At 54.0% G+C, this 17,569-nt stretch overlaps 1 protein-coding gene across 1 annotated transcript; it reads left to right on the plus strand.

Moving 5' to 3' along the window:
* Window positions 1-14,112: 14,112 nt before the first annotated feature.
* On the plus strand, window positions 14,113-17,537 carry RPS19BP1 (ribosomal protein S19 binding protein 1). The gene is made up of 4 exons (XM_047786204.1): window positions 14,113-14,247; window positions 14,386-14,514; window positions 16,597-16,694; window positions 17,084-17,537. The coding sequence occupies exons 1-4, from the start codon at window positions 14,196-14,198 to the stop codon at window positions 17,213-17,215; spliced, it is 411 nt and encodes a 136-aa protein (XP_047642160.1). The 5' UTR covers window positions 14,113-14,195; the 3' UTR covers window positions 17,216-17,537.
* Window positions 17,538-17,569: the final 32 nt, after the last annotated feature.

Below are 17,569 nucleotides of genomic sequence, written 5' to 3' on the forward strand. Positions count from 1 at the left end.
GGGGAAGATGGGGAGAAAAGATGAGGGGATAAGGAGGCAGCAAGGGGGACGGAAAAACGAAGAAGGGAAAGAGGGAGCGGAGCCTGCGATTGGAGCCTAACTTTAGCTGCAGCAGCACGGATGACTCACGCTCGGGGGGAGCGTTGGGTTGGCTCCAGGTTTCTGTTTATATACCTCGATGAGCTAAATATACAGGCTAAGGGGTTCTTCTGTTCTGGTCCAGCAGCTCCTCTGCATTCTTCCTCCTGCCCTCGCCTCCCCTCCCCAGCGCACACACACACACACACACACACACACACACACACACAGCCCCCCTCCCCCCTACCTCCTCCAAGCCCACAGGGCCCTGCCTGTGCCCTCAGGCAGCCACCAGTGCCCTTGCCTAAGGCTCTTCCCACCAGTGTATTGGATGGCAGGAGCTGACCATGAGGCTTGGCTCCAAGCTCAGAAATAACATGGTCCAAACTACCCCTTTTTTTTGGGGGGGGTGTCTTTTTAGGGCAGCACCAGTGGTATATGGAAGTTCTCAGGCTAGGGGTCAAATAGGAGCTGTAGCTGCTGACATATGCCACAGTGACAGCCACAGCAATGTCAGATCTGAGCCGCACTTGCAACCTACACTGCAGCTCATGGCAACACCAGATCATTAACCCACTGAGAGGAGCCAGGGATCAAACCCGTGTCCTCTCGGATACCAGTTGAGTTCGTTACCGCTGTGCCACCACGGAAACTCTAAACTACCCCTTTGTGGTGCCAGGAGCTCAGGTGGGAAGGGGTGACACTTGCCCAAGATCACACATCATGCAAGGCGAGACCTACCAGAGTGTCCTGTGACTGCCAGGCTGGAAACTGCCACACGAGACAGGAGTGAGGGTCTGAGGCGGTGGGTCTGAGAGCCCAGGGGCGGGTAGGCTGGGGGCTGGAGAAAGGAGAGTGGAGCATGGAGGGAGAGAGAGCATGGGCCAATTCCTACAGAACAAGGAAGAAATGGAACTAGGGTACATGGCGGGGTAGTGATTGAGGGTCTCAGGAACAAAGGAGAAAGAGAGTTCCATTTGCAAAATCATCTCTGGAGCCACAAGAAGCTCCTCGGACATCATCAGCCCCCAATGCAGCTCCCCGCATCCAGAGCACCTGCAGTGACCCAACCAGCCCAAGGCATAAGCAGAAACCACCTCCCTAGAGCCTGGGTTGAGTTGCTGTCCGTGGTGCTGAACCTCCCGTCACCCCTCCCCAGCCTGGGCCGTGTCCATTCCCACCCAAACCTCTCCCAGCGGTGCAGCAGGGTTGAGGACAGAGACGGTGGCGGGAAGGTTGGTGTTGGGGGGTGAGACCAAGAACAGAGATTGGGAGGGAGGTGGCCCCAGCCAGAGAGTTTCCGGGAAAAAGAGCGATTTCCCCTTTGACATGGTTTTCAAACAACCACAGCGACCAAGCTCAGAGCAGCGAAGGGGGCTGACAAGTCGAGGAACCAAAGCGGAGTGAGATGTCTGCACACCCGGACGCGGGTTGACCCGCACAAACGAATCCAGGCCGAGGGCAGAAACCAGGCAGGCCCAGAGGAACGTCCTCAGAACGCTTTTGGTGTTCCTGTGTTTCTATTACCCACTTTGAGGAGAAGGTTGTGAGTTTTCACAACGTCACAGAACAAACAGAGCCGCGACTTCCGTTTCCCAGGCTACGTTGCCGTTTCATGTATTCCTGACAGCTCCATCACCTTTCTGACAGTCTGGAAAATTTTTGTTTTCCTCTGGGGACGTGGAAGAGTGCCACCCCTCCCTATCCCCATCACACACCAGGTCAGGAGCCTCGTTGCCTGGCACACACCTGCCCCCAATGCTCCAGCTTCACTTGCTGCATCTCTACCGTGTCTCATGCCTCCAAGGCACGTGTGCTGTGCCCCCCACGTGGAGTGTCTCCTGTCCCCCTTTCTCCTTCTAGGCCCAGCTTGCTTGGCTCACCCGCTGGACACTGCAGGGCAGGAAGTACCATTCTCATTTCAGTATCCCCAGCAGCCAGCACAGAACCTGTCATACCCATTCACTGAGTTTCCCTTCCTTTTATTTATTTATTTTTTTTCAGCCACTCTGAGGCATGTGGAGTTCCCAGGCCAGGAATCAGATCCGAGCTGCAGTTGTGACCCAAACCACAGCTGCAGCAATGCTGGATCCTTCATCCATTGTGCTGGACCAGGGATCAAACCCGCATCCTAGTGCTCCCAAGATGCTGCCCTTCCTGCTGTACCAAAGTGGGATCGCCTCCCTTACCTTGTAGATGAGTGAGCTGAGCCAAAGACACACTCGACTCACTATCCCAGGATTGGGAAGAGGGGGACAAACTGCCTCCTCGAGTGAGGGGTGTTGTAGGGTTCAACAGGAGAGACCTCCAAGGACTTAGGTGGAAACTTAACTGCCCAAAGAAACTTAGAAGCAGTTTCATAGAATCCTCCCTCCCTGCTTTGTCCCATTTTGCAGATGAGAAAACTGAGGCCGAGAGAGGGAGGGGTCTTGGGGCAAGGTGGTCCAGGGAGATGGTGGCATCCTAAAGCTGCCCCAGGCCGTGGGGAGGTCCTTCTGAGTGGCCGCAGATGGGGAGGGGACTGGCTCTCTCTCCCAAGCCCCTGGACCCCAGCTTGGCCATAGGCATCCCTCAGGAGAGAATCTATGAGCCCCGTAGAAAGATGGTCCCGCCCTCTCTCCTCCATGACCCCACCTGCTAGAGAATCGCAGCCATCAAATAATGAATGATTCCTAATTTAATTACATCTTTAATTCATTCAGGTCTCTGAGGAGCTTTGCGCTGAAGTCTGAGGAGATGCTCGATCGGCCCCAAAGGGGGGGGGCGGATTTCCCTTCCTGTTTCAGGGAAGGGAGAGAGAGAGGCCACGGCCCCATTTTCCTCTGGGACCATGTGTGCCCCCTGCTTTCCCTGCAGGGAATCCTTCCATCGGACTTGGACTTCGGGACAAGCAGGGTGCTGGCAGAGGGCCCGAGGGCAGCTGGTAAAGGAAAGAAGAAGTATTGGGAAATACACACACAGTATTTTTTCTTTTTTTTCTGCCACAGCATGCAGCAGCTTGAGGTGGGATCTCAGTTCCCAGACCCGGGATTGAACCCAGGCCGCAGAAGTGAAAGCACCTCCTCCTAACCACTATGCCACCAGAGAGCTCCAACCACCCCAGGTTTCTGGTTTTTTTTGGGGGGGGTGGGGGGTTTTTTTTGGTTTTCTTAGGGCCGTACCTGCAGAATATGGACATTCCCAGGCTAGGGGTCAAATTGGAGCTGCAGCTGCCGGCCTCCACCACAGCTACAGCAACGTCAGATCTGAGCCTTGTCTGTGACCTACACCATAGCTCATGGCAGCATTGGATCCCTAACCCATCGAGCAAGGCCAGGGATTTAACCCTCATCCTCATGGATACTAGTCAGGTTCATTACCACTGAGCCACAGTGGAAACTCACATATATATATATATATATATATATATTCTTTTTCATAGTCTTTTCCATTATGGCCAATTACAGGACATTGAATATAGACCCCTGTGCTATTGAGTATGACTTTGTTGTTGATCCATCCCCTTTTTTTTTTCTTTTGAGGGCCAAACCTGTGGCATATGGAAGTTCCCAGGCTAGAAGTTGAATCGGAGCTGCCGCTGCTGGCCTGCGCCACAGCCACAGCAACCCTGGATCAAAACTGCATCTGCAACGTATGCCACAGCTTATAGCAATGCAGGATCCTTAACCTCCTGAGTAAGGCCAGGGACGAACCCGCATCCTCACGGACACTATGTCAGGTTCTTAACATGTTGAGCCACAACGGGAACTCCGTATCTGACAGCTTTCATCTCACAATATCATCATGTGCCATTTGCAAAGGGGGAAACTGAGGCCCAAAGGAGAGGAAATGACTTACCCAAGGCCACTAGGTAGGTAAGAGGAACAACCAGGACCTAAAAGGGTTCTTTCTGGCTGAAAGCCCCTGCCCACGAGTTCTACCCGCACAGAGGTCTCTAACAGCCAGGCCCCACATCCCTGACAAGGAATCCCAGCGGATGTCTAACCCAAGGATGTTGACGCTCCATGGGTGAACCTCTTGGAGGTATTTGGGAAATCCTGCGCCTAGGTGCAAATTGCATCAACTCTAATAATAATGGCAATCCCTCATACAGTCTTTATTCTACAGGCACTGCTCTAATGCACTTTCTCATATCACCTCATCAGCCTTCACATCAGCCCTAAGAGGTAGTTGCTAGAATTATCACCCCCATTTTACAGATGTGGAAACTGAGGCAATGAGAGGCAAGTAATCTGGCTAAAAGTTCATGCACCTGAGAAGCAGTGGGTTTTTAGAGTCCTGCAGAGCAAGGCTTAGAATTCTGACTCTAAAGATCAAGAAACAGGGAGTCCCCCAGTGGCCTAGCCATGAAGGATTCAGTGTTGTCCCTGCTGTGGCTCGGGTTCGATCCCTAGCCCGGGAACTTCTGTATGCCTCGGGTGCAGCCAAAAAAAAAAAAAAAAGGCAGGTAAAAGATCAGGAAACAGGTTGAAAAGTAGAAGGGTGTCCCCCCAGAGACACACAGAAGATGCCTGAGCTTAAACTCACACCCAGGTCTGACCTCCAAGTCCCAAGCTCTCCACTGTGTGGAATAGGTGGGAGCCTCAATTTCTGCGTTTGTCAAGTAGGTCTGACACTTGTGTCACAGGTTAGGTGTGAAGACCAGATATGGACTAGGAAAGGACTCTGCAGTGGACAGACACCAAAAGCATGGCAGTTATGGTCATAGAACACTAAGAATGTGTCCATGTATTTATTGTTTGTTTGTTTGTTTTGAGGGCCGCACCTGCTGCATGAGGAAGTTCCCAGGCTAGGGGTCAAGTCAGAGCTGCATCTGCAGACCTACAGCACAGCCACAGCAATGCCAGATCCTTAACCCACTGAGCGAGGCTGGGGATCAAATCCACATCCTCATGGATACTAGTTGGGCTCATTACTGCTGAGCCACAACGGGAACTTCCAAGAATGTGTTCCTTTAATCCTCACAACCTACGGGACTGACATTACGGTTAAGCACAATTTGTGACAAAGAAACGAAAACACAGAGAGGGTGAGCAACTTGCCCAAGGTCACACAGCCTGTAGATGGTGCAGCTAGGATTTGAATCCTGGCAGCCCGGGAGTTCCCACTGTGGCTCAGTGGAAACGAATCTGACTAGCATCCATGAGGATGTAGGTTCGATCCCTGGCCTAGCTCGGTAGGTTAAGGATTAGGCATTGCTGTGAGCTGTAGGGTAGGTTGCAGATGCAGCTTGGATCTGGCGTTGCTGTGGCTGTGGTGCAGGCCAGTGGCTACAGCTCTGATTTGACCCCTAGGCTGGGAACTTCTATATGCCGCAGGTGTGGCCCTAAAAAGACAAAAACAAACAAAAAAAAAATGAATCCAGGCATCTGACTCCGGAGTCACCTCCTTACCCACCCACTCTGCTCTGCCTGAGAGCATCAGGGAAAGGAGTGGTGAATGGAATGGAGCCAGGACCCAGGCCTGGGAGGACACGGGAGGTGGTCATCTGGCAGAAAAAGGGGAGAACAGAGGCAGAAGAGGGGATGGTTCTGGCACCAGACCTGGGGCAGAGAGCCAGTCTAGCGCCCCACCCCCAGGACTGAGGGGTCCTATAAACCTGTCTGTGCCAAAGCTGAAGCCATGGAGCCCCAGGCACAAAGGGTTTGTATGGGGGGAAGGGCATGTTCCCAACCTGGGGGCAGCAGATGAGGAAACAGCTGCCCTAAAGTCCACATGGGCCACCAACTGGAGGAAAAAGCTGCCTGCCTCCCAACTGGGTTCAATCCCTGGCCTCACTCAATGGGTCGGGGATCCTGCATTGCTGTGGCTGTGGTGTAGGCTGGCAGCTGTAGCTCTGATTAGACCCCTAGCCTGGGAAACTCCATATGCTATGGGTGCGGCCCTAAAAAGATGAAGGAAGAAAGGAAGGAAGGAAAGAAAGAGAGAAAGAAAAGAAAAGAAAGAGGGAGGGCAAAGAAAACCCAGGCTGAAAACTCTTCCCAGCCGCCCATGCCCTCAAGTAGAGCAACAACTGGAGCAGTCACACGGGCTCCCTCCCCAGCACCCAACCATGGGGCCCTGCATTTTTATTTTGTTCTGACCCAGCCCACCGGCCGTCATCACTCCAGGTCAAGGGGTGCTGTCTTCCCCACCAGATTCCTTGAAGGTGGCGGGGACAGAGCGCGTCTTCTCTGTGTCTCCAAAGCCCAGCACCAGGGGTGAAAGCAGACCCTCAGGGCGCTGGCTGGGTTGGAGCAGCTGTGGGGGAGGGAAGGAACTGGCCGCTCTGGGGGTCCCTGGTGGAGCTATGGTGCAAATCTCTAACTCTGCTTCATCCAGGGGGATCCTGCCCACATCCTGACTCTGGTCCCAGGCTCCTTGCTGGGAGGCGGCCTCTCAGGACACACCCAATAGGGGCTCTGGGGTCTGAGAAGTCCCCAGCACCCACCCAGCCCCTGTCCCCTGCACCCTCAGCTCCATCTGTGTGGGGCGAAGAGATCCAGGCATTTCATACCTTCTCTTTTCACTGGTTGGCAAAGGAGCCCCAGAGGGGGCTGGCTGCAAGGATGGACAGGACAGACTCTGACCTGTGTTCCTCTCTAAGTCCCCCCTCTAAGCCATCTCCGGATCCTGGGGGCTCTTCCTCTGTGGTTGAGAAGCCTCCGTCCACCTACAGGCCTCAAGGCCAGCTCTCTGCATTCTCAAAGCCTGCGCCTCCAGCAAAACAAGGTTTTCCCGAAAACAGACACAGGACCCTGAAGCCACGACAATGCCTGCTCCTCCTCATTTTGCCTCTGTGCATAAACTTCACAAGACACAGGTCACCCACCCCCTGGGGACTCCCGGGAATGGTCAGGAGGGGACTGAGGTGTGTGAGTCAGGATGATGGCTATGCTGCAGTAACAAATGGATCCTTAAATCTCAGAGCTCTACAAGTTACAGCAACTATTGTCTATTGTTTGTATGTGTCATGGTTCCATCGGACCCTCCTCTGCCGGCTGCAAATATTGTACCAAGGTCACGGTAGCAGAAGAAAAATGAGCTGGGGGTGGAAAGGGATGCTTTTAAGAGCCAGGCCAGGCCCAAGTGGCCTTCTCCCCTCCAGCAACACACCATCAGCCAGAACTTACTTCTCCACCCCACCTAATGGCCAAGGAAGCAGCGGTAGAGGTAGGGGGAAGTGGTGTAAACACCCCCCTGTCCCGTCCGTCAGGGGCTGGTGAGAGAGTTAATCCCATTCCCTGGACTCTTCTGAGAACTGAGCCCCCACCTCGTTCAATATCTGGCCCCTCCAAGACCACCCTTGTCTTAAGGAGATGCAGCCTTCCCAGCTTAGCATTAAGAACTCAAAATCAATCATCAGATGCATTTTACAGCCATCACTCCCCACCTCCCAACAACCACCTCCTCCCACTCCCTGCACTTAGCACAAGGTTGCAATCACCCAGAAGTTTAGAGGCGGAAAGGTTTGCCCAGAACTGGCCTCGCTCATTTTTTTTCTCTGTCATATTGTTAATTTATAATTTATACGCACAGCCATGTCTAAAGCGGATTTCTTAGCAAGGGAAATAAAAGATTATAAATCATGTGGGGAACAGGATTGAGCTGAATAGACTTGAAAGTTGAAGGGGACACTTACTACAGTTGAATAACAGAGTAATGTAAGGCACTAATGTAATCAGATCATTGATTATCATATACAGTAATAATGCTGTTCAACCTGAGCTTCCTAGCAACAGAGGCAAAAAGGGAAACTTCTTCCTCCATATAGTCAGCCCTTCCTGCTTCTTTTGCCAGCTCTTTTCCTTTCCCAAAGTTCCTTCTCTTTATCCTCCCTTGTCGACAGATCCACCGGGGTTAGAAAGACCCACCACCACCACCATTTTTTTAGGCACCCATATTTCCCTTGCAGGGAAAGACCAGCATAAGGTCAACTGGCTACAGTATGTAAAGGAAGCTCCAGCCTGAAAAACGGAGCCCTCACACAGGATTTGAAAGTCCCTCTCAGGCCATCTTTTGGCTTTTGATTCGGGGATGGAGCAGAGGCCAGACCTCCAGGGTGAGAGGCACCCTGCTTCCTCACAGGGAAGGGTCCAGGCCACAGCTTCATCAAGTAAGTACCCTGGAGCTGCACCTGGAGGGCGGACCCCTTCTTCCCTGATGTCTTAGTCACTGAGTCCCCAGGACAACCCCGCAAGAGGGGCCTATAATGTTTTCCCCAGTTTATAGATGGAGAAACTGAGGCCAAGAAGGGAAATGACTTCAACAAGTTTATCCAGCTCCCTTTCCCCGAAGACCCAGCCTCAGGGCAGGAGACTCCCAAGCTGGGGGTGAGAGTTCTGAGAGGGGGAGAAGGGGGGTCCCAGGCAGGCCCCCTGCTTGGTCAGGAAGGTTCAGGAGATGCCGAGCAGCTCTCCTCTCCCCAGGCTCAGACTCCAGTTGCCATGACAACAGAGCCTCCCTTCCCCTAGTTTGTTGTCAATTTGCATTTTAATGGAGATGTAATTAGAATTAAAAAGCAGAGGCTGGAAGAGATCAACCCTCCCAATCCCTTGGGAGCCAGAACCCCCCCTTCCCACTCCCCACCCTCCACTCCTCCCAGAGCTCTGTCCTGAAACTTTCTCTGCCTCCACATTCCTAGTGTCTGTCCCCACTGCTCAGATGGGGACCCTGACGCCCTGAGCAGAGATGGGGCTTATTCAAAATCTCACAGTGAGGACAAATCCCCAGCTGCTCTGCCTAAAGACCCCCTTTTGACCCCTTCTGTGTTGGCGAGGTCTCAGACTAAGAGTTGGCCAGGGAGAGCTCCCCCAGTGGTGCTGTGGCTTAAGAATCCAACTGCAGCGGCTCAGGCTGCTGCAGAGGTGCAGGTTTGATCCCCAGCTCGGTGCAGTGGGTTAAAGGATCCGGAGTTCCTGCAGCTATGGAGTGGGTCACAGCTGCGGCTCAGATTCAATCCCTGACCCCAGAACTTCCATATGCCAGAGATGTGGCCATAAGGAAAAGTGAGTTGGCTGAGGGGACAGGTGCTGGCTTGCTGAGGGTCTCTCAAGTCCTTTCCTGCCTCTCACAAGCTCGCCCACCCTCTCCCTGCAACATCTCAACGTGTCAGTGGCCCTGGGAGCCTAGCAGGGCTAGGGGACCCCTGAGGGAATTGAGGCCAAAGAGGAAGGGGGGTGTACCAAGGTCACACCACAAGTTAGTGGCAAAGCTGTGTCTTTAGTATTTTAAGGGTTGAGCCCTTAAAAAGATCCTACCTTTCAGTGTTGTCTCCACCGCAGCAAGGCTTTGATCCCCAGCCCCTCACAGTGAGTTAAGAATCTGGCATTGCCAAAGCTGTGACGTAGGTCACAGCTGTGGCTCCGATTTGATCCCTGGCCTGGGAACTTCCTTATGCCTCTGGTGCATCCAAAAAAAAAAAAAAAAAAGATCCCACCTTTGACCCCATCTGACCCCAGATCTCTGCAAACAATTTCTAGCAGCTTCTTCCTGGGTCTTTATTAAGTTCTTAAAATCAGTCAGGCCAACCATTTTATCTTTTCAAATCACTGAAAAGAGGCCACTCTGCCTCGGCCTAGACCCTCCCCTGCCATGGGCTGCTGTCCCTGGGACCTGTCTACGGATGTCACCCTGAAGCCCACAAACCCTGGGGCCACAAACACAGGCCCTGGAGAGGCGGAAGTGGTTCACACCTGCTGAAAGTGTAACACACATGTGTGAGCACAGCCAGGCCCAGGCAAAGCCCCTTGTTCTCCCCGAATTCACGTCCCTGCCCACAGCCTGGCTCCTAGTACTGCTCAGCAGATGTTTGTTGAGTGAATACATGATTAAGTACCAGGCCCAGTGCCAAGGACATTCCATGCCACCTCCCGCTGCATGCTCCCCCTCCAACAGACCCCAGAGGGAGACACCGCCAACCCCTACAAAGCTCTGAGAGGCCACATAACCTCCCCAGGTCACAAGGCTAGTGAGTGACAAAGGCTGCATTAAACGCAGACCTGCTGGCTCCAGCTTCTTGAGAATTACTCTGCCCATGGGCTGATCACAGGAGCATGGAGGTCCAGCAGCTACTCACATGTGCACGTCACACCCACAGACATGGGCACAGATCACGGGCACCCTGCCGACCCACACGGCAATCCTTCATTTTCAAGCTTATGGCACTTACTCTGCCCAAAATGCCACTCCAAGCACTTTGCACCCGATCTTCACAGCCACACTACCAGGAAGGGACCATTATTATAATCAACATACAGATGAGGAAACCAAGGCACAGAGAGGTTGCGTGACTTGCCCAAGGTCACACAGCTAGTGAATGAAAAAGCCAGAATTGGGACCAGCCCAGCCTGGCTCCAGAACCCACACTGCCACCAGACCTCAGGATTCCCAGAGCCAGGAGCTCTGGGCCCCCACCACCCTCAGCCCTGGAAGGAGGGCTGGACAATATTTCTTTCTTTCTTTCTTCTTCTTTATTTTTTACTTATTTATTTATTTATTTTTTGTCTTTTTAGGTCCACACCGGCAGTGTATGGAGGTTCCCAGGCTAGGGTCGAATCAGAGCTGCAGCTGCCAGCCTACACCCCAGCCCAGCAATGCCAGATCTGTGCCTTGTCTGTGACCTACACCGCAGCTCACGGCAATACTGGATCCTTAACCCACCAAGCGAGGCCAGGGATTGAACCTGCATCCTCATGGATGCTAGTCAGATTCCTTTCCGCTGAGCCATGACAAGAACTCCTTTTTTTTGGACAATATTTCTCAAAGCCCAACTCACAGAGGAGGAAGCAGGCGCAGAGCAGGAAGGCGGGTTGCTCCGGGCACACAGCTGTGAGAGCCCAGGTGGTAGAGCCCAGAGCACCTGCGTCAGGTGCAGCCCCCTGAGGATCCCCCCAGCCCTGCCCATCACCCAACACCTCCCTTGGTCCCATGGTGACCCCGGGGATACTGACGCAGGAGGAGACATGTGTATCACCTTTCAGAAAAGAAAGCTCCAGAAAGCCTGAGAGGGAGGTGCTGAGACCAGAGGCCAAAGGAGCCTACTCTCTGGCCATTTACAACCAGACAGAAAAGAAATGGATTTTCACTCGAGTGATCTTCTGAAGGCACTTCAAAGCCACGGATGGCAGGAGTGGGAGGTGATAGGGAGGGAGGGAGGGAGGGAGAGGGGCCCCTGTGTTAATGCAGGACAAGGTGGCAGAGGGAAGGAGAGGGCCCACACCCAGAGAGGAGACTGGCAATCACTGGTCCCCATTGGAGAAGGCAATTGGAAATTCCATTTGGAGGTGGAGAGAGGCTAGGAACTTGGGGGCGGGGCGGGGGTGGGGGGAGCGGGCGGTGCCTGAGACAGAGGGAAGAGACAGAAAGACAGAAGACTCAGAGACAGAGAGAGGACAGAGACGTGGAGAGACAAGAGTCAGACATAAGGCAGGGCCAGGTATGTGGCCACCTCACCGTGATGCCTCTTCTGTGTGGTCCAGGGCTTCAGCTGAGCAGGCACGGGGTGGGGGGGGGGGGGCAGGGAAAGAAGGGCCCGGCACAGGCAGGAGCCCAGTGCTTCCACCCACAGACGAGGAAATGGGATGAGAGCAGTAAAGCAGTTCCCCGGGGGACATCAGGCAGCCAGGACAAGAACCCACCTGTGAGACCTCATGACACTCCACCCCCACCCCAAGGATGAGGCCCAGGAGGGAGCTGCCCTCCCTGAGCCTGTCCCCTCAGGGGTCCAGGACAGGCCTGGCAATTCTTAGATGCTCAAAGGCAGGAGGCTCTTTCTTGCCCAGAGTGGGGTGGACGCCTCTGTAACATCCGCCATGAACAGCTGCTGGGCTCTGACACCCAGTCCCCATTCGGGGAACAAGGGCTTTATCCATATTAACTTACTGGCTCCTCACACCCACTTTATTAGGGAGCCAAGCCCATTGAACGGGTGAGGAAACTGAGGTGCTGTCTGTTAAGGGATCGCCTAGGGTCACAAAGCCCCTGACAGTGCGTGCCCAGCTGTCATTTGCAAACCTTTTCCCAAGAAGACTTCATCTCCCTGCTAGGCGGCCCAACCCGCTGGCTCTGCCTCAGCTTCCCCACCCAGTCTTGGAAAGCCGCGGGGTAGAGACAGCAGGAAGCCAGGGCCACGCAGGGCTGGCCACAAAGGGTCAGATGTCGCCCAGAGGCGTCCTGACCCCACGCACTGACACCGCAACCTGGACCTCTGCGGACCGGATCCTGGAACCACGCTGTGCGAAAGAGCTGTCCTGCGGCGCCACCTAGTGGCCGAACTAGCCGCTCGGCCCCACCGCAATCCAGCGGAGGTCCAGACTCAACTGGAGATCCTGCAAGAATCCACACTTTGGCTGCGACGATAGAATACAAAAAAATCTCTCCACCACAGGGACCATGTGCTGACCAGCCTATGTCGGGAGGAGAAAGAGAGTCCCGGTCTAGCTTGGTCCGCTGCTCTCCTGAGCGGCGGACTCACCCATCCTACTTCCACCTGGACATCTCTGTCTTCATCTATCTGATTTGTGCATTTACGGAGCCTTTACTATAAGCCAAGCACAACTGCAGGTGCCAGAGATGTAACAGTGAACAAAGAAAGATCTTTGCCTTTGTAGAGCTTATAGTGGGTGGGGAAAGAGTCAATAAAAAATACATGGGAATTCCCGGGGTGATTCAGTGGAAACAACTCTGACTAGCATCCATGAGGACACGGGTTCACTCCCTGGCCTCCCTCAGTGGGTTAAGGATCCGACGTTGCCATGAGCTGTGTTGTGGGTCACAGACACGGCTCAGATCTGGCATTGCTGTGGCTGTGGCATAGACTGGCAGCTACAGCTCCGATTTGACCTCTAGCCTGGGAACCTCCATGTGCCACGGGCTCAGCCCTAAAAAAAAAAAAAAAAAAAGGACCAACTGAGTCATCTCTGTGACCTACACTCTACAGTGTCAGGTATGCAAGAGGCCCTCAGAACATGTTTGTACAATGAATTCAGTGGTTCGTCCTCATTCCTCACTCATTTATTGTCTTCTGCATGCCAGGTACTAGGCCAGGATCTGCAGATGGAGCAGGGAACCAGACAGGACTCCTCCACACAGCAAGAACTTCTAAGCCAGACGTTCTCAAATTATTTGGTATAAGAAGTTCTTTATGCTTAGAAAAATTCAGAATCCCAAAGAGCTATTTTATGTGTAAATACATAACGACAGTTACCATGTAAGAAACTAAAATAGAGAATTTATAAAATATTTATTAATTGGTTTAATATGACAAGCCTACTTATTAATATAAGAGAATTTTGTTTTGTTTTGTTTGGGGGTTTTTTTTTTGGTCTCTTTAGGGCCACACGTGGGGCATATGGAAATTCCCAGGCTAGGGGTCAGTCAAAGCTGTAGTCGCCCGCCTACACCACAGCCACAGCAATGCCAGATCCAGGTGGCGTCTTCGGCCTACACCGCATTTCACTGGCAATGCTGGATCCTTAATCCACTGAGCGAAGCCAGGGATCAAACCCGCGTCCTCATGGATACTATCCGGGTTCATTACCGCTGAGCCACAACGGAAACTCCCTAAGTGACATATTTTAATGAAATCAACTGTATTTTACAAAACAACAAAATAGTGGGAAAACACTTATATGTTTTGCATTATTGAAAATGCCTTTAATGTCCGGTTTAAAGAAGACAGCCGTTAAGGTGAACTCTATCTGTGCGATACGCTGCTCTGGTTGAATTGCATTTAAAAATACTTCAAAAAATGCATTCTCCTTTTTCATAAAAATTGAGAATATTACCACTCCGCCCTGCCCCCGGCCTCGCCCTTGACGGAGCAGCCAGAACCGAGAGGCTTAACCTACCAAACTCTGCTGGGCTGGGCTAGGGGTAGACGGCTTCCTGGAGAAGGTGTGGCCTGGCTCGCAAAGGGTTGGTTGGATTGGGATTGGGCGACAAATGTGTCCTTCGTGTGTTGGCCCCACCTCCAGATCCCGCCCCCTTCCCGCCCAGTGGTAAATATAACGCATGCGTCCTAACGCACTTCCGCCCGCTCTCTGCGGAACCTCTGTTCTCGCTCTGGTTTCCGCCGAGAAAACAGGGGTGTCCAGGGCGGAAGTACTTGAGGTGTGTGGGCGGGGCTAAGTGCAATTATGTCGGCGGCCTTGCTGCGGCGGGGCTTGGAGCTTTTGGGGGTTCCCGAAGGTGAGGAGGGAAGGTGGGAGGGACTGGGGATGGAGCTTGCGGGGTGCGGAACGATCCAGGCCGGGCTTAGCCTCGGTGGGATGGGAGCCCTGAGCGCCCTCCGACCCGGGTCCATGCCTTTCTCTGTGCCCGTTACAGCCCCCGAGGCCGCGCCAGGCCAGACTAAGCCTAGCCAGGCTCCAAAGAAACGGACCCGGAAGGCAAAGGCGACCCAGGCCCAGAAACTGCGGAACTCGGCCAAGGGAAAGGTTCCCAAGTCGGCGCTGGGTGAGTTTGGGAGTGGGCTGGATGGGACGTGCTGCTCCTGGGATAGGGGCCTGTGCCCTGGAGGAGGGGGCACTTGAGTCAGGGCTTGAAAGGTTCCCCAGACATTTCTAGAACACCTGTGCGACGGGCGCAGGACGGGGCCCTAGGAACGCGGAGGTGAACAAATCACCGTCTCAGCCCTCAAACGGGGAGAGAAGCATCATAGAGTTTCAAAATCAGCATATAGTTGCGGTGATGAAGTCTGTGCAGTAAGACTTTCGTGCTTTGAGAAGGACTTCAGGGCCAAATCAGGCTTTTCTGAGGAAGCAACATTTAAGCCCAGACCTGAAGTATAAGAGTGAGCTAGGGGAGGAGTAATCCAGGAGAATGGCATCTACAAAGTCCGAAAGAAATTCGTTGCCTTTGAAAATTTAAAAGAAGCCTGGTTAAAGGCAACATACAATGAACGAGGGTCAGAGACGGAGCATTTAATAAAAATTAAAACTCCTTGCGCCCGGTGCTTTTCTAAGTCTCGTACAAATATTCACTGATTTCATCGCTCACAGCAACCCTGTGCCCTCGGTACTGTTATTACCCCATTGTACAGGTGCAGAAACAGGCACCTGCCCAGATGGTACAGGTAGAAACCAGGCAGTGTGTTTCCAGAGCCCTGCTCTCACCTACGTCATTCAACTAGGAGGTGCTGTGGCCTGGGCGGTGGTGATGGTGCAGAGATAACAGAATTGTGCAGGTGGCTGATCCAGTGAAGAGGGAACCTTGATGGCCTCAGTGAACTGGCTGTGAGGATGGAGGGGGAAGGAGATCCAGCGGGAATGGAGCCCTGTTTCTAGGAGAGCATCTTGAGCAATGTGGTGCCACTGTACAGACTTAAGAGGGGCAGGTGTGGACTGGATGGTAGGGTGTTTTGACTTGTGGCAGGACTTCTTCAGCTCCTAGGGTATCTTTGAATCCCCAGGGCGCATACAAGGTGTTCAGGTATTTGTTACAAAGAACTATGGGTTCTAAGGAGGAAACCCAACATGAGTCAAAGTGGAGGCAAGGAAGTGAGACCCGTCTGAGCAACAGCGATGCTGGCTGCTGGCGTGGAGCAGGAGCACGTGGTGTGCCGGGTCACTTCTCCATCCCAGCCATCGTTGTCCCACCGCCCTGTCATGGCACTGAAGCGATGTGGGAGGGGACTCTCGGCCTCAGTGGCTGCCACCTTGGTCTGAGCTGCAGTGTTTATTGCCTGGATTGTGGAAAAACCTCCTACCCAGGCCCCTGCCTTCCACCCCCACCCCCAGTAATCTTGTCTCACCACAGTGCCAAAGCACTCCTGGAAAATCCTCGGGCAGACCTGTCTCTTCTCTGCCCTACACCCTCCAGGGGCTCCCGTCCGCCTTGGTGAGAGCCTGAGTTCTCACAGTGCCTGCTGAGGCCCCACGGCTCTGTCCGCTCCAGGTTCGAATCCTAGGGCTCTCCCCTCCCCACCCCCGCCATTTTCTGTTCTTCCAGCACGTTCGTCACACTTCTGCTTCAGAGGTTTTGCCCAGGCTGTTCCCTCTACCCAGAATGCTCTTCCCCCACAGTGTCACGCTCTCCCTCCAGTCCTTGGGCGGATTTCGTCTCAGTGGGGCCTTCTTGTACCTTCCTGTTGGGAACTGCCGCCCTCCCCCCGGCACCCCTCAACCCCTCACTGCCGTTTGCTGTTGTGTTTTTCTCCGTGAAACGATCACCCTTAAAAAATCGTTTGCCTTGTTTACCATCTCTCTTCCCACAGAATGTCAGTTCCACGAGGGCAGAAGTTTTTGTCTGTTCTGTTTCCTGCTCTTGCACCTAGAACAGTGCCTGACACAGAGAGGGCCCAGGGCATGTGTATTGAATAAGTCACTTGAGCAGCTGGCACCACGGGGGTTTAGGCAGGATCTGTGTGGAGTGTGCTTTTGACGGAGGAGGCCGGGCTGTCACAGTGACCTAGAAGAGGGACGATGGTGCCTTTGGTGGGGCTGTGGGCGTAAGGGGTGAGCTGGGAGATGTCAGGAGGGGACCAGAAGCCTCCCAGGAGTGAATCTGAATTGATGCCACCCTGCCTACCATTCACAGCCGAGTTCCAGAAGCGAGAGCACCAAGGGTACCTTGGAGTGAACCTGAGGTTTATGACCAGCGCAAGAAGCACAGTGTCTGAATCCGTCACCAGGCAGGTTGGTCAGAGCGAAGGAAGCTGGGGGTTAGTTGAGGCTGTTCCTGGAATCTGCGGGCATCTCAGCCCTGCCCACCTTGGCCCTAAGCACAGGTGGAGGTTGGGCCACCCTTCAGGCTCCTAAGAGCTGGAGACACTTGTGTTGGGGCGAGCCTCGCCCCAAGGGCCGGGAGCAGAGTGGGGGAAGGGGGAGGCTGGGCCTGGCCTTACTCCCTGCGACTCCTTGGGCTGTGGCTGGCCCCTCTAAGTGGAAGCAGTGTGCCCTGCCTCCCGGGGCGGTGGAAGGGCAGCCCTTAGTCAGCTGTGCCAGGTCGTGTGGCTCTGAGTGGCTGGGAGTCCCTCTCATGCCAGAGTCACCAGCCGGGGCTCCTGACTTCCACACACCCGCAGATTGTGCGTCAGAACCGGGGCCGCAAGGCCTGTGACCGGCCTGTAACCAAGAAGAAGAAGAAGAAGGCCGAGGGCACGGTGTTCACCGAGGAAGACTTCCAGAAGTTCCAGCAGGAGTACTTCGGCAGCTAGGCTCCCAGAGGGCCCGCCTTTCTCCCCTCACCACAGCCTCTGCGGCTCAGGGCCTGCAGGGGAGGCGGGAGCGGCAGGGCTGGAGCTGGCCTTGACCTGTGCCCACACCCCAACATTGCTCCGGAGGGTCACCTCCTTGCTGGGAAGGAACATTCCTGACTGTTCTGTTTGCTTTGGCCCAAGGAGGGCCTCTGGGCTGTTTGCCGTGGAGGGCCCGTCCCTGGGCCCGCAGGGACCACATCTCTGCCAGGAGGCGGGCTAGATGGGCTTCCGGCTTCTAATAAATGTGGCCCAGCGGCTGTGAGCGCTGCCCTGACCTACAGGGTGTCTCCTGTGCCCCTGGTGCCAAGGAGC

Source organism: Phacochoerus africanus, chromosome 7, assembly GCF_016906955.1.
Source record: "Phacochoerus africanus isolate WHEZ1 chromosome 7, ROS_Pafr_v1, whole genome shotgun sequence".
Classification (NCBI taxonomy): Eukaryota; Metazoa; Chordata; class Mammalia; order Artiodactyla; family Suidae; genus Phacochoerus; species Phacochoerus africanus.